This window comes from Styela clava, chromosome 2 (genome assembly GCF_964204865.1).
Source record: "Styela clava chromosome 2, kaStyClav1.hap1.2, whole genome shotgun sequence".
Classification (NCBI taxonomy): domain Eukaryota; kingdom Metazoa; phylum Chordata; class Ascidiacea; order Stolidobranchia; family Styelidae; genus Styela; species Styela clava.
In genome coordinates this window covers 29,284,488-29,310,258 of record NC_135251.1, presented here as the reverse complement: position 1 = coordinate 29,310,258, position 25,771 = coordinate 29,284,488, and the positions used below count along the sequence as shown (strand labels likewise).

The 25,771-nt window shown below is 34.6% G+C and overlaps 1 protein-coding gene across 1 annotated transcript; it reads right to left on the bottom strand.

Moving 5' to 3' along the window:
* Positions 1 to 148: 148 nt before the first annotated feature.
* Positions 149 to 24,736, bottom strand: LOC120336264 (uncharacterized). The gene is made up of 63 exons (XM_078110108.1): positions 24,575 to 24,736; positions 22,875 to 23,021; positions 22,474 to 22,596; positions 22,005 to 22,157; positions 21,454 to 21,618; positions 21,141 to 21,293; positions 19,174 to 19,320; positions 18,855 to 18,980; positions 18,592 to 18,738; positions 18,327 to 18,476; positions 17,993 to 18,139; positions 17,718 to 17,843; positions 17,455 to 17,601; positions 17,190 to 17,339; positions 16,865 to 17,011; positions 16,571 to 16,696; positions 16,308 to 16,454; positions 16,043 to 16,192; positions 15,718 to 15,864; positions 15,435 to 15,560; positions 15,171 to 15,317; positions 14,915 to 15,055; positions 14,588 to 14,734; positions 14,313 to 14,438; positions 14,050 to 14,196; positions 13,785 to 13,934; positions 13,460 to 13,606; positions 13,166 to 13,291; positions 12,903 to 13,049; positions 12,638 to 12,787; positions 12,372 to 12,518; positions 12,107 to 12,256; positions 11,797 to 11,928; positions 11,503 to 11,628; positions 11,087 to 11,386; positions 10,698 to 10,811; positions 10,481 to 10,547; positions 9,791 to 9,862; positions 9,054 to 9,188; positions 8,905 to 8,976; positions 8,519 to 8,656; positions 8,376 to 8,450; positions 7,995 to 8,141; positions 7,818 to 7,919; positions 7,285 to 7,359; positions 7,019 to 7,105; positions 6,837 to 6,902; positions 5,944 to 6,021; positions 5,599 to 5,745; positions 5,124 to 5,258; positions 4,959 to 5,045; positions 4,575 to 4,712; positions 4,432 to 4,506; positions 4,070 to 4,216; positions 3,893 to 3,994; positions 3,359 to 3,433; positions 3,087 to 3,173; positions 2,917 to 2,982; positions 2,285 to 2,362; positions 1,931 to 1,981; positions 1,689 to 1,781; positions 1,459 to 1,593; positions 149 to 456 (listed from the first exon to the last, which is right to left on the bottom strand). The coding sequence occupies exons 1-63, from the start codon at positions 24,680 to 24,682 to the stop codon at positions 347 to 349; spliced, it is 7,869 nt and encodes a 2,622-aa protein (XP_077966234.1). The 5' UTR covers positions 24,683 to 24,736; the 3' UTR covers positions 149 to 346.
* Positions 24,737 to 25,771: the final 1,035 nt, after the last annotated feature.

Here is a 25,771-nt window from a genome sequence, read left to right as displayed (position 1 = left end):
AAACTATTAATATGCAAGATATTTGATTCGAAATGCCCAGCCCTAAGTACCGACGAAGGGTAATTTGCGATGCGACGGCAAACGAGGGGGGGGGGGGGAATTACAACCTTGGCTCAGACTTCAAACCAAGGAAACACAGTATATGTCGCTGACATCTACCAACAATACGCATATGTTGACTAGCTCAGTTATCTGCTTAAGCGCCCAAACCCAGTCGAAGTAATTGGAAACCTATGTAAAAAATATATTGTATTGGAATATCACTAAAATGCGAAATAAACCAAACCAATGGCACAATTAAATGAATCAAAAGATTTCATCATAATTTTGCTCAAATGCAAAACGATTATAATCTTCTTTTAACAGAACGAAAAAAATTTTTTGCACGTGAAACTTTTTTCGAAGATGGCTCGGTCAGAAATATGATGCTTTCGTCGCCAGAAGACGAGTCAATATCTGGAAGAAATTAAGAAAAATATCACGTGTTGGAACACTCACATTATACAGTAGTTTATATAGATTGGAATTTTTCAAATTTGTCCTGGGCGAGAGTAGGGTCGGTAAAACGGCTTAATCATAGACAAGCCCCGGCCTCTCATTCAGTTGACCAGTCCATGTCTTGTATGGAATTAGTTAGCCAGTTATATATTTTAGATGCATGGAGTCAATAGGGGATGAAGTCGTAAATTGCGGTGGTCGGTACGTGTAGAACCTTGCGGCAGCGCGAGTTCAGCAATGCTCAGTTCTCGAATTGGCAGGCAATGCTGCCCGTGACAACAAGAAAAGCAGGATCATTCCTCGCCATCTGCAATTGGCTATTAGGAACGACGAAGAACTGAACAAGCTACTGGGCGGAGTCACAATCGCCCAAGGTGGTGTGTTACCCAACATCCAGGCCGTGCTTTTGCCAAAAAAGACGTCGAAGAGTTCTTAAGTCGGATCGCCACATTAAATCACATAAATATGGATATCTTTGGTTTTATTCTCAAACTGAAGTCATCATTGTTGTTGTTCGTCGCTGTCGTACCTGTTGACGCCGTACATGCAGAACTGTCAGACAGTGTGTGCGTCGGTGTGGCTCAATGGGCTAAGCGTTAGGAATACGCTCTCCACCGCACCTCTAATTACTCTGCGTGGGTTCGAATCCCATGCAGGGATGGTTATGTGCGATTGCTGGACTCCTCGCCGTCGTTGGGTGGTTCATGTAACCGCTGGTCGGTTACGGCTTCCTCCACCATCAAGTCCATGCTTCCAAAAACAAACAATATAACTAATCCCATACCCGACTTGGAATCGTAACCGGACGAGAGGCCGTGGTTCGCCATATGGATAAGCCGTCTTATCGTCTTTCCTCTCCCCCGGGATAAATATGTAAATCCTATCCTATCCTCTTGCACTCAATTATCCACAACAGGATTCGAACTCATTAGACATTTTATTAGATTTATTCAAACTTACCATCATTTCTGTTCTTTTTGGCGATCTTGTCATTTTTAACAGGAATCTGCCTATCATAAGACTGTACTTTACCAGCACTAATGAATGGCACAATTTCCTCTTGTTTCACAGCATTCATCTCATCATATGATGAATCTAGAAGTAGAGGAAAATGTATTGTCGTTTCGAATATTTTTCGTTACTATCGGATCATGAAACTATTTTGTAAAAGAGAAAATAATAAACAGTACCTTTTTCAATTTCAATTATGTCATTGGAATTTTGTTGTTTCATTTCACCTTTATTTTTTTTCACATTGCGTTGGGGATTGTCCTTGCTATGATCTGGGAAATGATACAGTAATATATCAACATCTATTACATTGTACATTAAAAATATTCAACAACATGCTAAATTAATACTTTGTGGTTCTTGGACATATATTAATAAACTATTACAGAAACATCTTCACTAAATCTTATGTTGGAGTTACCTTGGTGTGGTATTATTTTGCCCAATGCCTTGCGTACACCTTTGAATTTCCCTGAAAATAAGATTGTTTTATCAACATTACTCATCATAGAGCTTCAAAGTAAAGATGTGAAAATATGAAAAAAGTTGAATTTTTATTTTTCAATCGAGATTTGACAACACAAAAAAATTTGAATTTTTATTTTTCAATCGAGATTTGACAACACAAAAGAATTTGAATTTTTATTTTTCAATCGAGATTTGACAACACAAAAAAATTTGAATTTTTATTTTTCAATTTCAAGGTCTAGTTCTTGTTTCATAAACATTGAATGAACAATGGCAGACTGCAATTTTGACAAGAATTAAATTTTACCTTTCCGTTTTTTGAATGGCAGATCAGATTTTTTTGTTGCCTTTTTCTTCGATGTGTCATCCGCATTTCCACTTTGAGCTATAAAAGTATTTTTAATGTGAAAACAAGTACATATTATATAGTAAGAAAAATAAAACTGATAAAAGTTTATCAATATATGAGTGTGACAATTTTTGAAATCAAAAAACACTAATCATGAGTTGTTTTGAGTTTCTGTACCAGAATACAAGAAATCTTTTTATAGTCCAGTCCATTATACTTTGACGCTATCACGCTACGCATTAGGATTATGCTTGCCATCGCTCAACTGATCATCCTGCATGGGATGGCTACCTGAACTTGTAAGCGAACGAGATGCCGTGGTTTGCCATATGATTGAGTCGTCTTATAAAATTTTCTCTCCTCAGAATGAATATAAAATTCCTATCCTATCATTAAAATATAGTAGCATTTTAGACTAGATAAATCAGGGTTGATGTTCTTCACTTCATATGCTTACTCTAATCATTTGCTTTAAATTTCTTATCTATCCAAACCCACAACATATCACTGAATCTTATATACACCCGAATATTGTGTTTTGAATTAGCTGGTTGTGTGACATTTAATAATATATTAATAATCATACATACCCATTGGCTTTTTACCAGAGGATTTTCCAGTACTGCCTTTAGGTTGTTTTGTGGATTTTCCATCACCTTTAGAAAAAATAAAATGAAGTCAAAGCTTACTAGTATTGTAAAAACTTCAACAACATGGGTAAATTCAACTTTGAAATATACTTTACACTGAAATGACATACCCTTCTTTTTGTTGTCAGGTAGACAGGATTTATTTGCTGTTGCAGCTTGTCTTAGAGCAACTTGCTTTTGATTTTTCTTCTTGCCACCTAAAACAAATGTGAAAGTTTGCCATACTGACAACTCTAATGCAGAGTTAAGTTTATCATCATATTTTGAATTTTTGAAAAAGGTTTTCCACTCTCATGTTCTAAAAATTAAATAAAATCAGTGGAACCACAATCTTAAGCAAATATTGCTGCAGCAAAATCAACTCTTTGAAAATAAAACTGACCCTTTTGCTTCTTATCCAAAAGTGATTTAATGGCTGGTGAGTTTACTTCCCAATTCGAAGAAAGTTTGTCATCTTCTAAAAACAATGGTTCAACTTCAGGTAACGTTTATATAAAGCATTGTCAATTATTCTATTAATTAAAGCAGTGCTCTTTAAACTAATTCCATCACTTGGCACAATCAAATTTTTTCGCTTGGCTCAAGAACGTAAAAAACTAGAAGCGAAGTTGTGATGTAACAATAGTTCCGTCACGCTTGATGGCCCGTCAACGTTTGATTTTGTTATGTTTGGGAGGAGCGTACTTCTTGGTTTCCTTTGAATGAAATTCTTGCAGCTCACTTAAGTGTGTAATGTTCAGCTTCTCATCAAGTCAGGATCTATTTTTCTCATCTGTTTCGACTGTTCTCGTGTCAAAGTCTTAATAATGTTATTGAAACATACAGCAACCCCCATTGAGCCTTTTTCAACCCATCAAGGGGTAGAACCCCCAGTTTAAAGAACCCTGCATTAAATAATAACTTATAACAAAGTTACCTTTATCAATCTTTTCTTCAATTTCTTCCAACAATTCATTTGAACTGATGTTTTCACAATATTTATTTTCGCTTTCTTTTCCGATAGAAGTATCCGAATCACCTGACAATTCAATAATTTTATTAAAAATTTGATGAAAATAAATCGAAAAAATGCAGTGATTAGAAATATGGTTACCATGTATTATGAATTCCTCAATGCTTTCCATATCTTCATAGTATTCCTTATTTTCATCCAATTCAATTCCATACTTCCTGTGTTTTCTGAAACCACCATAATGTGGAATTTCTCTGCTCAATACTTGGAGTGTGTTGTTGAAGTCTCCTTATGAAATATAAGAACAGGAATTGGCATGTCCAATTTTTAAAGAAAAAAGATTTAAAAAAACATTTTTCATCCGTTAAATTCAGTACTTAAATATTTTGTATCGTTGCGCAGAATAGAAACTTAATTTAATTCGTAAGGTAAAGCTTCAAAAACACATTCAATTATTTATTTTATAATTTGGTTATACCCATATCAATAAAGAGCATACATACCCATTGGTCTTCTTCTTGCTGTCTTCAGTCGTCTGTTGGCTTTTACTTGGCTCGACTCAACGACTTCATCACAGCCTGAAAAAATGTTTTGTAACCTAAATAGTTTTCGATTTAGTTTAATTAATTGAATGAACAAGATTTACCGGCATCGATCTCTTCCATTATTTCCTCCTCTTCTGGAGGAGGCTTCGGAGTAAACTTTGTGCCTTCAATACAAAAGCCTTCGAGCTGCAGAGAAAGAATTTCTTCCTTTCTGTTGCTGATACGAGATCCTGCACCATCTTATAAAATAAAAATTTATCGCTCAATAAAAACATAACATATTAACATGTATCAGTTTCTTTTGATTTATTTCAATGTGCATAATCAAGTATTCCTAGTAAAATCATGGAAATATTTCGCAATTAATTCCATATTGAATTTCAATTATGAAATTACTATCTAATCCTAATTATTTCCTTGTACTTTAATGAGTATTTTCTTAGAGAAAATAGGTGCAAAAACCAGGATACTCTGTTACCACGAACCAAAAACCGTGTTACCATGATGATTTTCTTCCAAGGGTCCGTCCAACTTTTCTATTTTTCTGTCATCATTTTGCGTGTCCGAATAATCTTATAATACAAAAATTTAATATTCGTCAGATAAAGCTTAAATACAAAAAATTCCAACAATTTAAAAAGACCAATTACCACTGTCAACATCTTCATTTATTTCCAAATATTCTTCGACTTCTTCATCCGAATTGGATTCTAAAAACTTTATGCGACCATCACCATAGAATGGGATCTGTCTTCTTAAAGTCTTCAGTTTATTGTCAAATTTCACTAAAAATAAAAGTCAATAATATTCAGCAATGATATCATAAAAAATACATAATGAAAGTCAGCTGTCTGTAATAAGATAATTTTTCTTTGATTATTCCAAAGAGTTGGGAAGCAAAGATTTATCTGACACAACAAAACACCCACAAAAAATTAGTTATTTTGCACCTTTTTTCGATTGTTATATTATAGACCAGTGGTTCTCAAACTTTTTAAGCCGTGCCCCATTTTTAGAATTTGTCAAGTATTGCACCACTCCTTAAAAATAACTACGACGCGCCCTACCATTTGAGAACCATTGTAATAAACTGAAGATGCTCAACACATGATTGATTACTGTTACCGCATTTAGTAGCGTCCTTTCTGTCCTTTTTAGCCATCTTGTCATTTTTAACAGGAATCCGTCCATCATAAGACTGAATTCCACCAGCACTTACAAATGGCACAATTCCCTCTTGCCTCACAGCATTTATTTCATCATATGATGAATCTAGAAATAGAGGAAAATGTTATGTTGTTTTGATTTGTTTTGTGAAGAGACCATCAAATCAATTGTACAGAATATAAGATGGAAAGTTTTGTCAAAAAGAAGTCGTACATATCCACTCGTCTCAAAGTCTAGTTCTTGTTTCATAAACATTGAATCAACAATGGCAGACTATGATTTTTGAAAATAATTTAATTTTACCTTTTTGTTTTTTGGATGACAGATCCGGTTGTTTTGTTGTCTTTTTCTTTGACGTGTTATCCGCATTTTCCATTTTTGCTAAAAAGTATTTTTAATATAACAACATCAGCATTATATAGCGAGAATACTAAAACTAATAAAAGTTTATTAAATTCCAAGACTGTGACGATGTTTGAAATTGAAAAACACCAATCACGAGTTGGTTATGGTTTACGAGAATTATATGGTTGACGGCATCATGCTTTGCATTAGGATTACGGGGGCTCCCGAAGTATGCAAACCAAGATGGCGGACATCGGAATGTAATATGTGTACTAGGTTAGGGTTAGGCCATAATTTTAGGTATAAATACTACGGGAGGCTCTTGGCTAGTCTTCGAACTGATAATAGGACTAAAATAAGGAAAATTGGGAAAAAATTATCGCCTAACCCTAACCTGTTACGTTCCGATGTCCGCCATCTTGGTTCGCATACTTCGGGAGCACCGGATTACGCTTGCCATATAGCACATCTAATCAGCCATCGCGAGTTCGCTAACTGACATGAACTCGTGACTAAACGAGACGTCATATGACCAAGTTGACTTATGAACTTTCTTCTCCCCAGGATGAATATAAAATTTCATTCGTATCATTAAAATATAGTTGTTGTATTCCTGTTCTCGCTGTTCATGTTTACACAGGATAAAACAGGGTTGATGTTGATGCTATTCACATGATTGATCCATTGATTTGACCAAGATTTCACTTCATATGCTTACTCTAATCATTTGCTTAAAGTTTTCTTACTATCCAAACCCACAACATATCACTGAATCCTATATACACTCGAACATTGTGGTTTGAATTAGCTGGTTGTGTGACATTTAAAATTATATGTAAAATCATACATACCCGTTGGTTTTTTACCAGAGGATTTTTCAGTACTGCCTTTAGGTTGTTTTGTGGATTTTCCAGCACCTTTAGAAAAAATAATTTATCTGTAAAATGAAGTCAAAGCTTACTGGTATTGTAAAAACTTCAAGAACATGGGTAAAATTCAACTTTGAAATATACTATACACTGAAATGACATACCCTTCTTTTTGTTGTCAGGTGGACAGGATTTATTTGCCGTTGCAGCTTGTCTTGGTGCAACTTGCTTTTGATTTTCCTTCCTGCCACCTAAAACAAATGTGAAAATTTGCCATACTGACAACTCTAATGCAAGTTTATTATCATATTTTGAATTTTTGAAAAAGGTTTTCCAGTCTCATATTCTAAAAATTAAATAAAATCAGTGGAACCACGATCTTGAGCAAATATTGCTGCAGCAAAATCAACTCTTTGAAAATAAAACTGACCCTTTTGCTTCTTATCCAAAAGTGATTTAATGGCTGGTGAGTTTACTTCCCAATTCGAAGAAGGTTTGTCATCTTCTAAAAACAATGGTTCAACTTCAGGTAACGTTTATATAAAGCATTGTCAATTATTCTATTCATTAAAGCAGTGCTCTTTAAACTAATTCCGTCACTTGGCACAATCAAATTTTTTCGCTTGGCTCAAGAACGTAAAAAACTAGAAGCGAAGTTGTGATGTAACAATAGTTCCGTCACGCTTGATGGCCCGTCGACGTTTGATTTTGTTCTGTTTGGGAGGAGCGCACTTCTTGGTTTCCTTTAAATGAAATTCTTGCAGCTCACTTAAGTGTGTAATGTTCAGCTTCATCAAGTCTGGATCTATTTTTCTCATCTGTTTCGACTGTTCTCTTGTCAATGTCTTAATAATGTTATTGAAACATACAGAAACCGTCATTGGGCCTTTTTGCAACTCATCATGGGGTTGGACCCCCAGTTTAAAGAACCCTGCATTAAATAATAACTTATAATAAAGTTACCTTTATCAATCTTTTCTTCAATTTCTTCCAACAATTCATTCGAACTGCTGTTTTCACAATATTTATTTTTGCTTTCTTTTCCGATAGAAGTATCCGAATCACCTGACAATTCAATATTTTTATTAAAAAATCGATGAAAATAAATCGAAAAAACGCAATGATTGTAAATATGGTTACCATGTATTATGAATTCCTCAATGCTTTCCATATCTTCATCATCTTCCTTATTTTCATCCAATTCAATTCCATAATTCCTGTGTTTTCTGAAACCACCATAATGTGGAATTTCTCTGCTCAATACTTGGAGTGTGTTGTTGAAGTCTCCTTATAAAATATAAGAACAGAAATATGTTTTACGCAGTAGATAAAGAAAATAGGTGGGATGCGAAAGAGCACATTATGGTCCGTTAAATACGGTACTTAAATATTTTGTGTCATTGCACAGAATAGAAACTTTATTTAATTCGTAATGTTGAGTTTTCATAACCACATTCAATTATTAATTTTATAATTTGATTATACTCTCATTAAATCAATTCCAATAAAAACCATGCATACCCATTGGTCCTCTTCTTGTTGACATTCGTCGTCTGTTGGTTTTCACTCGGCTTGGCTCAACAACTTCATCACAGCCTGAAAAAATGTTTTGCAACCTAGAGGGTTTTCGATTCAGTTTAATCAATTGAATGAACGAGATTTACCGGCATCGATCTCTTCCATTATTTCTTCCTCTTCTGGAGGAGGCTTCGGAGTGAATTTTGTACCTTCAATACAAAAGCCTTCTAGCTGCAGAAAAAGATTTTCTTCCTCTCTGTTGCTGATACGAAATCCCGCACCATCTTACAAAATATAAATTCATCGCTCAATAAAAACATAACATATTAAAATGTATCAAATTCTTTTGATTTACTTCAATGTTTATAATCAAGTTCACCTAGTAAAATCATGAAAATATCTAGAAATGGCATACAAAATGAATATGAATAAATGACTATGATATTACTTAATTACTATCTAATCCTATTCACTTCTTTGTACTTTATTGAGTATTTTCTTTGAGAAAATATTTCCAAAAACTTAGTGTTACCATAATGATTTTCTTCCAGGGGTCCGTCCAACTTTTCTATTATTCCGTCATTATTTTGAGTGTCCGAATCATCTTATAATACAAAAATTTATTATTCGTCAGATAAAACTAAACTACAAAAATTCCAACAATTCAAAAAGACCAATTACCACTGTCAACATCTTCGTTTATTTCGAAATATTCTTCACCTTCTTCATCCGAATTGGATTCTAAAAACTTTACGCATCCCTCGCCATAGAATGGAATCTGTCTGCTTAAAGTCTTCAGTTTATTGTCAAATTTTACTAAAAATAAAAACCAATATTATTCAGTAACAATATTATAGAAAAAGTAGAATAAATGTCAGCTGACTTAGATGAAAAAAAAAACCTGACACAACTAAACTCAACAACCCCTAAAAATTAACTATTCTACAGTTTTTTTTTATATTTAAAAGACTAAAGATGTTTAATACATGATTGCCTATTGTTAGTGCATTGGTATTAATGTCTTCTTGCTAAAGATCACGAGTTCAAACCCTACACTCTACACTCCACCTCGAGCGCAGTCGGGCAGATTTTGTGAAACCAAAATGGTCATAATGACCTTTGCTACTTACAAATCAGCAACTGCTTATGCTAAGCCTCGTTTAGTGCAAATGCATCAAATACACAAAACTATTCGATGCTAATTTGGCATGTGATCTTAATGATTTTACTATTAACCTAACCCAACTCTGACAAAGTTAGGAAATAAATTCTATGAAAATGTCTTTATGAGATTAAACAGATACTAAAATGGCCCCAATTGTGGTGTGATGTGTCTGCCATTGAGATCGCATACAAAAGTAGTTTATGTTGGTGAGATCACGTACCATACTGGCACCAACTACTCATAAATATGTTACCTCCACATCTCCGAATCGGTATAGGAAGAGTTTTTTTGTCTGCTTTCGGTTTTATTCCGTAATCTCCATGAACTTCAATAAAAATAATAGAATTCAATCAACATATTATACAAAGGTATTTAACGAATTAATATCTATGAAGACTATGATTCAAAATAAATCTGCAATCAAATTCATTCCTCATCATAAGACGTCATTTACAACTGTAATGGTCAACCGCATGGGTGTAATAAAACGGATAGGCTAGACCAAACCGGAAAATTCATAGTAGGAAACCTAGTAGCTCTCTATATTAGTAGCTACATGTACGAAGCCATGTTCAAAGAAGTGTTGCACTCCTCACAGAGGTCAACTAACAAGAAGACATAGAAATATATTTTTCCATGAATACAGGGGTCGTACTACTGTACTGTACTGTCGTACTAATGTATGTACTACTGGGCTAAATATGCACATTGACTTAGGTAGCGTGCGGGCCACATCATTCCCGGCTATCAACAACTACCACATTTAGCTTCAAACTATGGCACGCAAGACCTATTTCTGCGATCTGCGTTAACTACAACTAACGGTAGTCAGTAGTCACATTCGGCTAGTATGTGATTTCGCTCATGATAATCAGTACAAAAAACACGCTGCATATAAGAAAACAAGATAAAAAAAATCTGATGCATACTCATACTGACTTACTTTTTGTTGAATTTTGGGAAGGATTTCCATCCACTTTTGCTAGTCTACGGTCTCGAAATATAATTTTCTGAAAAACACAAATTGTCTGTAATTATCAGTGCATTTTTATACAAGTCGTAACAAAGGAATGATAATTTGATCTAAAAGTTGTAAAAATCAAGAACAAATTTTGCATCCATATCAGTATAGACATTTAAATATTGAAGCAGGAACCAACCGAATCATTTCCAACTGTCTGGTCTTGTTTTGTATTAAACGATAAAGAATTCGTCTTGTAAACTGAAACTTTTTTCTTTGCATCATTTAATTTGAAATGGAGTTGGATATCATTCTAAATAAGACGTTTCATTGTGTATTGTTAAAATATTGTTCAGAAGTTTATATCTGAGAATACTTATGATATCTAATCTAGATCAAAATTTGTATTTGAGTAACTTTTCTGCTTCAAACACTTCGGACATTTAATCTAAATTTGCGCTTGAGTAACTTTTCTGCTTTGAGTACCCTGCACATGTATTTTACATCAAAATTTGCGCTCGAATTAGGGGATGTGTGCATTTTGTACCCCGATATGAGGAATCGTTACCATTAAAATCCAAATCCTACCTTAGACTGCAATGGTTTGCCGTCTTCAACCTTCCTGCTTGATTCCTGTAGTTCTCTGTTCAAAGAGATGGAAGAGGAAGCTGAAGATTCAGTCACAGTGACTAAAGTCTTTCCTTGAACGTCAGTCAATCTGTGCTCAGGTTTATCTTCAATCTGAACTGGCAATTTCAGATCAAGCACTTGTTCTGCTGTTGAGTTTCCGCTAGAGACACAAATATCTGATGCGAAAGATTCAACTCTATCGCTCAAGATTTTCTCATGCCCCTCACCGGCTCCCTTGTTTTCGCAAGTTGCTGAAACCTATATATGAATTAAAAGGATGAATTTTCATAACAAGGTAAATTGCACTGTAATTTAGAACAGTGAATTTATCATTGTAACATGTTGTTATATGTTAAATTTACTTAAAATTTTACCTGAGAAGATGTTTTCAAAATCTCTTGCACTTTTTCCTCAGATTTGATGAATTTTGTTAAAACCGAGTTGTTAACTTGAGATTGTTCATTCAAATTATCATTGATTGTTTCCTCCTGTACTGGTAACTGAATCAGAAAAATGAAAAAAATTTCAAACAATCAGAAACAAATAATCATATCTCTACCTGCAGAAGAGTTATACTATTCAGTAAACATACATTATCCTCACTAGTTGCATAATTCTCACTCACTGTATTTTTGATTCAGAAATATTGAAAGTTTGAAAAAACAAACCTTCAATGGTATTTTATCGCCATTTCCAATTTCCTTGACCATTTTGAGAGAATCAAAAGTTTGAGGATCATTTGTAGAAACTGAAGTGTTTTCTTGCAAATTATCCAAAATCTTTTCAGATCTTGCTTGACTCTGAATAAATCAGACAAAAGAATATATGGATTGACATGAAGGAAATACAAAATGTTCAGTGTGCATGCTGGCAAAATAATCATTCCTGTTTCTTAACTTTGATGAAATTGTTACCAAATACAATTTTCAACCTCAATTCTTTGTTGCATGACCATCGAGTATGTTTATTAAAACTCACCTCAGAATATAACTTCTTGCCATCGTCAATATCCTTGGATTCCTCATGTTTGCCATCAAAAGAAAGAGCATCGGATATTGGTGAATCGATCCCTGATCCTGAGTTCTTTTCTAGCAAATCGGTCAATTTGCATTCAAGTACAGATTCAGTCTAAATAAAATATTATGATGAAATTTCATAACACCTTATAATAACGTAGAATCTTATCCTATCATGAAAATAATATGAAAATTCTGCGTTTTGACTTTATGATCAATTATTATACCTGAACTGGCAATTCCAGATCAAGCACTTGTTCTGCTGTTGAGTTTCCGTTAGAGACAGAAATATCTGATGCGAGAGATTCAACACTATCGCTCAAGATTTTCTCATGTCCCTCATCGGCTCCCTTGTTTTCGCAAGTTGCTGAAACCTATATATGAAATAAAACGTTAAATTTCATTACAAGGTAAATGGTACTGTAATCTAGAACAGTGAATTTACTCAATTCTTTGTCGCACGACCATCAAACATGTTTTTTTAAAAACTCACCTCAGAATAAAACTCTTTGCCAGCGTCAATATCCTTAGATTCCTCATGTTTGCCATTGAAGAAAAGAGCATCAGATATTGGAGAATCGATCTCGGATTCTGAGTTCTTTTCTAGCAAATCGGTCAATTTGCATTCAAGTACAGATTCAGTCTAAATAAAATATTATAGGGAAATTTCACAACACCTTATAATAACGTAGAATCTTATCCTATTATGAAAATAATGGTGAAATTCTGCGTTTTGACTTTATGATAAATTATTATACCTGAACTGGCAATTTCAGATCAAGCACTTGTTCTGCTGTCGAGTTCTCGTTAGAGACAGAAATATCTGATGCGAGAGATTCCAAACTATCGCTGAAGATTTTCTCATGTCCCTCATCGGCTCCCTTGTTTTCGAAAGTTGCTGAAACCTATATATGAATTAAAACATTGAATTTTCATTACAAGGTAAATTTTACTGTAATCTAGAACAGTGAATTTAGCATTGTAACATGTTGTTATATGTTAAATTTATCTGAAATTTTACCCGAGAAGATGTTTTCAAAGTGTCTTTCACTTCTTCCTCAGACTTTATGAATTTTGTCAAATCCGAATTGTTAACTTGAGATTGTTCATTCAAGTTATCACTGATTGTCTCCTCCTGAGCTGGTAACTAAATGGAAAAAATGGAAAAAATTTTAAACAATCAGAAACAAATAATCATATCTCTACCTGCAGAAGAGTTATACTATTCAGTAAACATATATTATCCTCACTAGTTGCATAATTCTCACTCACTGTATTTTTGATTCAGAAATATTGAAAGTTTGAAAAAACAAACCTTCAATGGTATTTTATAGCCATTTCCAATTTCCTTGATTGTCGCTTCCTGTTCCATTTTGAGAGAATCAAAAGTTTGAGGATCATTTGTAGAAACTGAAGTGTTTTCTTGCGAATCATCCAAAATCTTTTCAGATCTTGCTTGACTCTGAATAAATCAGACAAAAGCATATATGGATTGACATGAGGGAAATACAAGATGTTCAGTGTGCATGCTGGCAAAATAATCATTCCCGTTTTTTAATTTTGGAGAAATTGTCACCTAATACGATTTTCGAAATCAATTCTTTGGCACACGAACATCATGTATGTTCATAAAAACGCACCTCAGAATATAACTCTTTGCCAGCGTCAATATCCTTATATTCCTCATGTTTGCCATTGAAGAAAAGAGCATCAGATATTGGAGAATCTATCTCGGATTCTGAGTTCTTTTCTAGCAAATCGGTCAATTTGCATTCAAGTACATTTTCAGTCTAAATAAAATATTATAGGAAAATTTCACAACACCTTATAATAACGTAGAATCTTATCCTATTATGAAAATAATGGAGAAATTCTGCGTTTTGACTTTATGATAAATTATTATACCTGAACTGGCAATTTCAGATCAAGCACTTGTTCTGCTGTTGAGTTTCCGTTAGAGACAGAAATATCTGATGCGAGAGATTCAACACTATCGCTCAAGATTTTCTCATGCCCCTCATCGGTTCCCTCGTTTTCGCAAGTTGCTGAAACCTATATATAAATTAAAACGTTAAATTTCCACTACAAGGTAAATGGTACTGTAATTTAAAACAGTGAATTTACCATTGTAACATGTTGTTATATCTTACATTTACTTAAAATTTTACCTGAGACAATGTTTTCAAAGTGTCTTGCACTTTTTTCCCAGACTTGATGAATTTTATCAAATCCGAATTGTTAACTTGAGATTGTTCATTCAAGTTATCATTGATTGTTTCCTCCCGTGCTGGTAACTAAATCAGAAAAATGAAAAAATTTCAAACAATCAGAAACAAATAATCATATCTAATACTATTCAGTAAAAATAAATTATCATCACGATTGCGTAATTCTCACTCACCGCGCTTTTCATTCAGAAATATTGAAAGTTTAAAAAACAAACCTTTAATGGTATTTTATCGCCATTTCCAATTTTCTCGATTGTCGCATCCTGTTCCATTTTGAGAGAATCAAATGTTTGAGGATTATTTGTAGAAACTGAAGTGTTTGCTTGCAAATTATCCAAAATCTTTTCAGATCTTGCTTGACTCTGAATAGAACAAACAAAAAGAATTTATGTGTTGACAAAAAGAAAAATACAAAATGTTCAGTGTGCATGCTGGCACAATAATCATTCCTGTTTCTTAATTTCAATGAAATTATCACCAAATACAATTTTCAATCTCACTACTTTGTGGCATGACCATCGAGTATGTTTATAAAAACTCACCTCATTCTTGCCATCGTCAATATCCTTGGATTCCTCATGTTTGACATCAAACAAATGCGCATCGGATATTGAAGAATCGATCTCGGATTCTGAGTTCTTTTCTCGCAAATCGGTCAATTTGCATTCAAGTACAGATTCAGTCTAAATAAAATATTATGGTGAAATTTCACAACACCTTATAATAAGGTAGAATCTTATCCTATCATGAAAATAATGGAGAAATTCTGCGTTTTGACTTTATGATAAATTATTATACCTGAACTGGCAATTTCAGATCAAGCACTTGTTCTGCTGTTGAGTTCTCGTTAGAGACAGAAATATCTGATGCGACAGATTCCAAACTATCGCTCAAGATTTTCTCATGTCCCTCATCGGCTCCCTTGTTTTCGAAAGTTGCTGAAACCTATATATGAATTAAAACGTTGAATTTTCATTACAAGGTAAATTGTACTGTAATTTAGTACAGTAAATTTAGCATTGTAACATGTTGTTATATGTTAAATTTACATTAAAATGTTACCTGAACACATGTTTTCAAAGTGTCTTGCACTTTTTTATCAGCCTTTATGAATTTTGTCAAATCCAAATTGTTAACTTGAGATTGTTCATTCAAGTTATCACTGATTGTCTCCTCCTGAGCTGGTAACTAAATCGAAAATTTTTTAAACAATCAGAAACAAATAATCATGGTTCTACCTGCAGAAGAGTTATACCATTCAGGAAACATATATTATCCTCACTAGTTGCATAATTTTCACTCACTCATTTTTGATTTAGAAATACTGAAAGTTTGAAAAACAAACCTTCAATGGTATTTTATCGCCATTTCCAATTTCCTTGATCGTCGCATCCTGTTCCATTTTGAGAGAATCGAAAGTTTGAGGATCAATCGTAGAAACCGAAGTGTTTGCTTGCAAATTATCCAAAATCTTTTCAGATCTTACTTGACTCTGAATAAAACAGACAAAAGAATATATTGATTGACATGAAGGAAATACAAAATGTTCAGTGTGCATGCTGGCACAATAATCATTCCCATTTCTTAATTTCAATGAAATTATCACCAAATACAATTTTCAACCTCACTACTTTGTTGCATGACCATCGAGTATGTTTATAAAAACTCACCTCAGAATATAACTCCTTGCCATCGTCAATATCCTTGGATTCCTCATGTTTGACATCAAACAAATGCGCATCGGATATTGAAGAATAGTTCCCGGATTCTGAGTTCTTTTCTCGCAAATCGGTCAATTTGCATTCAAGAACAGATTCAGTCTAAATAAAATATCATAGTGAAATTTCACAACACCTTATAATAACGTAGAATCTTATCCTATTATGAAAATAATGGAGAAATTCTGCGTTCTGACTTTATGATAAATTATTATACCTGAACTGGCAATTTCAGATCAAGCACTTGTTCTGCTGTCGAGTTCTCGTTAGAGACAGAAATATCTGATGCGAGAGATTCAACACTATCGCTCAAGATTTTCTCATGTCCCTCATCGGCTCCCTCGTTTTCGAAAGTTGCTGAAACCTATATATGAATTAAAACATTGAATTTTCATTACAAGGTAAATTTTACTGTAATTTGGAACAGTGAATTTAGCATTGTAACATGTTGTTATATGTTAAATTTATCTGAAATTTTACCCGAGAAGATGTTTTCAAAGTGTCTTTCACTTCTTCCTCAGACTTTATGAATTTTGTCAAATCCGAATTGTTAACTTGAGATTGATCATTCAAGTTATCACTGATTGTCTCCTCCTGAGCTGGTAACTAAATCGAAAAAATGGAAAAAATTTTAAACAATCAGAAACAAATAATCATATCTCTACCTGCAGAAGAGTTATACTATTCAGTAAACATATATTATCCTCACTAGTTGCATAATTCTCACTCACTGTATTTTTGATTCCGAAATGTTGAAAGTTTGAAAAAACAAACCTTCAATGGTATTTTATCGCCATTTCCAATTTCCTTGATCGTCGCTTCCTGTTCCATTTTGAGAGAATCAAAAGTTTGAGGATCATTTGTAGAAACTGAAGTGTTTTCTTGCGAATCATCCAAAATCTTTTCAGATCTTGCTTGACTCTGAATAAATCAGACAAAAGCATATATGGATTGACATGAGGGAAATACAAGATGTTCAGTGTGCATGCTGGCAAAATAATCATTCCTGTTTTTTAATTTTGGAGAAATTGTCACCTAATACGATTTTCGAAATCAATTATTTGGCACACGAACATCATGTATGTTCATAAAAACTCACCTCAGAATGTAACTTCTTGCCAGCGTCAATATCCTTAGATTCCTCATGTTTGCCATCGAAGAAAAGCGCATCAGATATTGGAGAATCGATCTCGGATTCTGAGTTCTTTTCTAGCAAATCGGTCAATTTGCATTCAAGTACAGATTCAGTCTAAATAAAATATTATAGGGAAATTTCACAACACCTTATAATAACGTAGAATCTTATCCTATTATGAAAATAATGGAGAAATTCTGCGTTTTGACTTTATGATAAATTATTATACCTGAACTGGCAATTTCAGATCAAGCACTTGTTCTGCTGTTGAGTTTCCGTTAGAGACAGAAATATCTGATGCGAGAGATTCAACACTATCGCTCAAGATTTTCTCATGTCCCTCATCGGTTCCCTCGTTTTCGCAAGTTGCTGAAACCTATATATGAATTAAAGCGTTAAATTTCCATTACAAGGTAAATGGTACTGTAATTAAGAACAGTGAATTTACCATTGTAACATGTTGTTATATGTTACATTTACTTAAAAATTTACCTGAGACAATGTTTTCAAAGTGTCTTGCACTTTTTCCTCAGACTTGATGAATTTTGTCAAATCCGAACTGTTAACTTGAGATTGTTCATTCAAGTTATCATTGATTGTTTCCTCCCGTGCTGGTAACTAAATCAGAAAAATGAAAAAATTTCAAACAATCAGAAACAAATAATCATATCTAATACTATTCAGTAAAAATAAATTATCATCACGATTGCGTAATTCTCACTCACCGCGCTTTTCATTCAGAAATATTGAAAGTTTAAAAAACAAACCTTTAATGGTATTTTATCGCCATTTCCAATTTTCTCGATTGTCGCATCCTGTTCCATTTTGAGAGAATCAAATGTTTGAGGATTATTTGTAGAAACTGAAGTGTTTGCTTGCAAATTATCCAAAATCTTTTCAGATCTTGCTTGACTCTGAATAGAACAAACAAAAGAATATATGTGTTGACAAAAAGAAGAATACAAAATGTTCAGTGTGCATGCTGGCACAATAATCATTCCCGTTTCTTAATTTCAATGAAATTATCACCAAATACAATTTTCAACCTCACTACTTTGTTGCATGACCAATTGACCATCGCGTATGTTTATAAAAACTCACCTCAGAATATAACTTCTTGCCATCGTCAATATCCTCGGATTCCTCATGTTTGACATCAAACAAAAGCGCATCGGATATTGAAGAATCGATCTCGGATTCCGAGTTCTTTTCTAGCAAATCGGTCAATTTGCATTCAAGTACGGATTCAGTCTGAATAAAATATTATGGTGAAATTTCATAACACCTTATAATAACGTAGAATCTTATCTTATCATGAAAATAATATGTAAATTCTGCGTTTTGACTTTATGATAAATTATTTTACCTGAACTGGCAATTCCAGATCAAGCACTTGTTCTGCTGTCAAGTTTCCATTAGAGACAGAAATATCTGATGGGAGAGATTCAACACTATCGCTCAAAATTTTCTCATGTCCCTCATCAGCTCCCTTGTTTTCGCAAGTTGCTGAAACCTATATATCAATTAAAACATCAAATTTTCATTACAAGGTAAATGGTACTGTAATTTATCACAGAGAATTTACCATTGTAACATGCTGTTATATGGTAAATTTACTTAAAATTTTACCTGAGAAGATGTTTCCAAAGTGTCTTGTACTTTTTCCTCAGACTTGATGAATTTCGTCAAATCCGAATTGTTAACTTGGGATTGTTCATTCAAGTTATCACTGATTGTTTCATTCTGTGCTGGTAACTAAATCAGGAAAAGGCAACAATCAATTCTACTTGTGGAAGAGGTATAGTATTTTGTAAACATATATTATTCTGTCTATTAATTGTGTTCTCTTATGTTGACAACTAAGTCGAAAAACAACAATTTTCCTTTCAAGACAAGTATGAAAAAAATCAGAAAAATATTCTAGATTTTCAGAAAAAACTATAAAAACCTTTGAAGGTATTCTTCCACCATCCATACTCTCCCTGACCGCTGCGGACAGTTTGATTTTCAAGGAATCCGAAGTCAGAAGATCGTTCACAAACACTGAAGCCTTTTCTTGCAAATCGTCCAAAATCATTTCAGGTTTTGCTTGAAGCTAAATCAATATAATTATGGATCACAAAATCACTCATAAGTTACAGTACACACTCGCAAAAATGTTATATCTCAATTCTCAGTTAACAATGTTAGATAAATGTTTGTTCAACATCACAGCATCAAACCACAAGTATGGCTAAATTCAAGATCACTCACACATAAGTGTGCAAAACTCCAGATAAAGTAGTTGATAGTGGACCCAAACAGTTAGATCTAAACTAATAGAAAAACAGCAGAGTAAAATATAGGTTTACACTAGTTATAGGTTAAAAATAAGCTCACAATCACAGATTGACGATAGAGGTTGTGTGTCATTAAAGTACACAAGTCATTTGATAAGATCTAAGCACCTCCATACTATCATCCATCAGTATTCCCTTTCATATTGTGATAGATAGATAATTGATTTATTTTTGAATACCATTAAAGTACACATTGAAGTATAAAAACAAGATCCCAAAGGAAATTCCTACCAAGACACTATGCCACCTGCAAACATTATTCGCAATATCAAAACCCCCGATTTGAGAGCTTGTGAGATCAGCAGAATTCGAGTTGGTGAGTATTAAGAATAGAAAATATACCCCCAAATCTAATTGTTCGCCTTTTTCATTTTTTTGCCAGTCTCTTGTTGGTTCCTAGACAAGGAACATACGAATGGTGATTGATTGGAAGTATCGTAACTTTGGATAAAAGGAATTAGAACTTGCTAGACTAATACATTAGTTGTTTTAAAGATATCACATTGGAGACAGAAACATGAGACTAATACTTTCTTGTTTGAATATATTTATAACAATTGTAAATCGCAATCGCTAATTTTAGATCATTGTACGAGGTGCGGCTAAAATGAAACGGGACTGACATCACAGATTGCGTAACACGATTAACCATCGGTAATCAACACTTTTGCAGTGTGGCGTAATATGTGTTCTTTGTTTAACAGCTGTTTTGACACAATATCGCAATTAATTTTGCTTTTCAGGATCCATAAGTGAATGTGATAAATTTCTTGTTGAAAAAAAATGCTGTGCGAGGTCTGATTGAGATTTTTGACAATAGGGGGCAATAGTTCAATTAAAGAATGACGACTGAGCAAAGAATTAACATTAAATTTTGTGTCAAACTTGGAAAAACGGCGACTGAGACTTTGCAGATGTTGCGTGATGTTTATGGAGATTCTTCCATGTCCAGAACAAGAGTTTTTGAATGGCACAAGAGATTTGTGGAAGGTAGGGAGGATGATCCGAGGTCAGGGAGGCCTTGCACTTCCACTACTGATACCAACATCGAAAAGGTTTGGCAGTTGGTTCGCAGTGACCGTCGCTTAACAATTCGCGTCATTGCCAACGAAATTGGGATTGACAAAGAAACGGTCCACACCATTTTAGTTGACACTTTGGGAATGCGAAAGGTGTGTGCCAAAATGATGCCAAAGGCTCTTGAGTTGACTGAGGAGCAGAAAGCTCAACGATTGAATGCATGCCGAGTTGACATACATTTTTCCAAGTTTGACACAAAATTTAATGTTAATTCTTTGCTCAATCGTCATTCTGCAATTGAACCCCCTATCGCCAAAAAACTCAATCAGACCTCGCACAGCATTTTTTTTCAACAAGAAATTTATCACATTCACTTATGGATCCTGAAAAGCAAAAATAATTGCGATATTGTGTCAAAACAGCTGATAAACAAAGAACACATATTACGCCACACTGCAAAAGTGTTGATTACCGATGGTTAATCGTGTTACGCAATCTGTGATGTCAGTCCCGTTTCATTTTAGCCGCACCTCGTACAATGCATTTAAAAACTCACTTCCAAAGATAATTTGTTGTTGTTCCCATCTTTCTTGACTGGCTCGTCTTGTTCACCATCCAGTGAAAGTGGTTCAGAAGTTGGAGAATCATTTACAGAGCTGGATGTCTTTCCTTGTGAAACACCTGAATTGTGTTCGGGATTGAATGGAATCTGAAACAAATATGCGATAGAACAAAAATTTGAATTTTATATTTGGTAGTATTTTTCTTGGGCATGATGACAATCGAGTGACGAATATAAATTTCTATTGTCACCATATTGTTGTTTTTATCACTCGAACCAATCTTATAAGAAATGCTACAAAACAGACCTTAGAAGATAGTTGTTTGCCATCTTCTGCTTTTTTTGTTGTCTCACTTTGACTATAATTTCTCATGGCGGAGGAAGAAGCAGAACTTGGAGATGGAGATCCAACCACTCTGATCGGGCTCTTTTCTTTCAGATCAATGCAATCTGTCTGAGGTGTTGCTTGAACCTGGAAAAAATATTATTGCTTGATTTGGGAAAAAATCAGATAAACACACGAATCCAATATAGGATAGTTACATAATTATCCTGAGGAGAGGAAAGCCAATAAGACGACTGAATCATATACCGAACCACAGCCTCTCGCCCAGTGACCAGTCCATGTCGTACATGGGATCAATTAAATAGTTATTTGTTTCAGATACTTGATAGTGGAGAAGCTGAACCGACCAGAGGTTACTTAAACCACCCATTGGGTATGAGGAGTTCAACAATACTCTCGTATATAATCCCATGCGAGCGAATTCCTAACAATTAGCACAATGCGCCATGCAGCCGAGCCTGGAAACCTGACTGTCAACAAAATCTGAACATTTTGGTCAAAGTAAGATGTACCTTATTTGGTGATTTGCAACCATCTCTCTTCTCTTCTTTCTTCTGGATTGATTTTGATCTCTCAGAAGTAGTTGATTTCACATCATCACATGTTGGACTTTCTATCTTGATCTTAACCGCCTCGTTGTTTCCTTGCCCAGATTTTGCTGGTGACTAAATTAAAACGTTGGAAATTTACAAAACTCATCCAACTTTTATTAGTCAGTATGACCCTCGGGTCATTACAAAGTATATGTCATCAGATTCGTAATAAATTTGTAGTTTTTTAGGAGTTTTTCTTCAAGCAAGGCTGTCCACCAGCAGGCATTTACAGAACTATTGCGACACAAATTGCCAACATATTGAGATAATGTATCATTGCACCATGCCTATAACAATAAAACTTGACTTGCACTGATGTAGAAAAGTCCCATAAAGGAAATGAATAAAGATGAAAGTTATGCATCATACTAAAGGTTATGCAACATACCTGCAAGATATCATCCTGTGAAGATGAATTACCAACAGACGGAATTGTTTTATTATCTGCTGTTGGTTCCACTTTTATTAGTTTCGGTCCAGAATTCGGGAGAACATCACATTCTGTCGAAACCTGGATTAAGTTTCAGTGAGCGATAGAAAAACAATCTTAAATCATGTAGCCTATGAATTGGATTTTACTCTATTTCAATATTAGGACGGACTTCAAAGTTGATTTCGCCAATCTAGCCTTTGCCGAAAATTGACTAGGCTCATTGATGCAGGTTGCAATTAAGACAACATATATGTCTCATAGACAATTTATGACCGAGAGGATATTATTAGATCTTCAGTTACTCTGCTTCCACTTATAGTCATCACTGAGAAATGCTCATCAAGAAATCATCTTACCTTATTTTTCTTGGTGAAGTGAAGAATTGTCAAGATCCATGCTAGGCCTGCCAGGAAGCAGTGAAACGCTGAGGAGCTCTCAGAGGCTGCAGACCCCTCAGAGCCTGCACACCCCTGAGAATCAGAAGTTTCCTTCTTCTCTGACTCCTGTAAAATTGTTCACAATTCTAGTATATGAGAGGAAGAAAGGGTCGCTGAAAACAACTGTCAATCATATGGCTATCGTCTGTTGACCAGTTGCCAAACTCAGTCTGTCAGACCACTGGACGATAGTGCCATGTCGCTCAACCTGTAAACTGGGATGGCCATAACCATAAATTGTCCTTGAATATTATTATCATAATGAAACAGATATAAATAAACCAAATGGCATTGTGGTTTGGCGCTGATTTAAATAAGTGAAATATTTCTTGTGGATTTGTAATCAATCAATTTTATTTTGAGGTAATGTTTTTATCTTTAATTATAAATTTATCCCGCTAACTTAAATTGAATAATATTTTCATCAACAAAAACAAAATCCACTATATAAACTAAATAATGTCAACGCTATTTCAGAGGCTTTAAATCGAGAGAAATTTCTGTTATGCCCGATCATGATAGGATCTGGCGACAATATACAAATAATTACATACTGGTACAATTTTTGCTGTAAGTACTGCGGCCGCGCTATCTGGACCATGATGAAATGGATTTATGATAATATTTGGAAAATATTTTCAATCAAAAACGTCCTCATAGTGTTGATGTGCTATACGTACCTCGAGTGACGGTGAATTAAATTTCTCATGACAGCTAAGATTTATGTATGTACCGGTACCGGTATGTTACGACGGCGCACGCGACTATCTTCAATTACCCGGATGATGAAATAAATATAAGATAACTGTGAAATATTTTCAATCAAAACGCGGACTTTCGTGCGATATGCTTATAAACACTAAAACGATACCTACCGATATTCGAAGGTCGTGATATTCTAATATAAAATTCGTATTGTACCGGTACATCCCTGTTTGTAAGCCTCATTTATCTGCGAACACGGTGGCGATATGCTTTAAGCAAGTACCGGTACTAGCGCAAATACATCATACTCGTGTTCCTTCTCATCTCTAGCCCTCCACACACAGACATAACTGAATTACATTAACAGTATCCACCAACAACTAAACACCCCTTCTCCCAACGCTCTCGCACATTTATCAGTGGTGCGTGCATGATATGGTATCAGATCAATGCCATTCTGCCAATGCATACAGCTGTATAAATTCTAAGTTGGGACCACAAATATTCATCTAAATCCCACGCGGAATAATAAAGGTCGACAGGCATTCCTTACATAACACCCCCCAAGACGGGTACATCATAAATGTCAAAAGTCTGAATTAGGAGCCGATATATACTAAAGTGAATGTACATACGCTCAGGTTCTCTGTGCAAGCACGTCGTCACCCCTCGTCATACACACAGTCGTCACCCCTACGTCATACACACAGGCCAAGAGTAATATTATGAACAGTGGATTCGATTAATAGGGCATCTTCAAAATCACGAAGAATGTTCGTGTTTTCACCCCACAGTATTGCTTATCACCATATAGTAAAAACTGCTTCCCGGATGTGTTGAGCCGAACCCACCTAGATGATCACTACATGTAATTTCCAGTGTCGAAAGTTTTTTTTAACAACGTATTATCTCACCTGTTTTTTGTTTTTCCTGCTTCTTTTCTTTCTTCCACAAGAAATTCGTTTGATTGAGTTGCTCACTACACTATCGGAATCCCCGATTCCGACTTTATTTCGCCTCATTTATTGCTGATTTCCGCAACATATTACAGAACGGGAAATAAAACGTTGCCGCATCATAACCCATTTTGACTAAAGTCGATTTGAAATGAATTTTAGAAATAATACCGAGCATTATGACGTCATATAAAGAAATCTCTACACGCTTGAAACCAGTACTGGGAGAGTTTTTATGTCTACGGGTCGAGGTGATTGCGAGTTTGGGATTGTTGTAAAATATATTTCGAAGGTTGACGAATTTGAATTTTTACATCGAACACTATTCACGACGTTGCAATGATAAGTAAAACTTTTGAATTGTAATATTAACTTTCACATTCTAAATAATTTTTCTTTTGTTACTTTTACAGATATGTAACTAACGTTAAATATATATCTGTCACAGTATGTTCTCCGACTTTGTTTTGTTATTAGTGATAAAACTATTTGTAACTTATAAAAATGTGTTATATTTTGACTGATCATCTTCACCGGTATGTGAACCACTTTTATTGCAGTAGATTAGCCGTTTTTTTTTTTAGCAAGATTATACTCCAGATTAAAGCCCATATATTATATACCGCTCCAGATGTGTTACATTCGATTATATCACTGGTATGCATACGCTGTAACAAATGTTACATCAGGTGATGGTCTGTTCAGTTTTGTGAGTAGATCTGCTAAAGAACATGCTGTTCCCACATGGTTGATAACTTAGTGGCAATTGTGCTTCGCGGAAGTCCGACGGAAAAGAAAAAAAAATGGGATGGTGACATTAATCCTTATGCGCATATTATATTCAGGGTGGTCCAAAAACTGCGGCACGCCGACACATTCCGTGCGGCCAGCAGAACAATTTTAGCGTACACTACTGAACCATTGGCAGATATTTGTATTTATTAGCAGGACAATTTTAATTTATTTTTAAACTATTCCAAATGAGAATAGGCCTTTTCCTAATCCCGATGTCGGAATTGATCTTTGGGACCTCCTGAAGTATGTGCACCAAGATGGCGCACAACCTGAACATAGTATGTGTACCAGGTTAGGGTTCAGGTTATGCGACATCTTGGTGCACATACTTCAGGAGCACCGATCTTTGTTAAAATCACG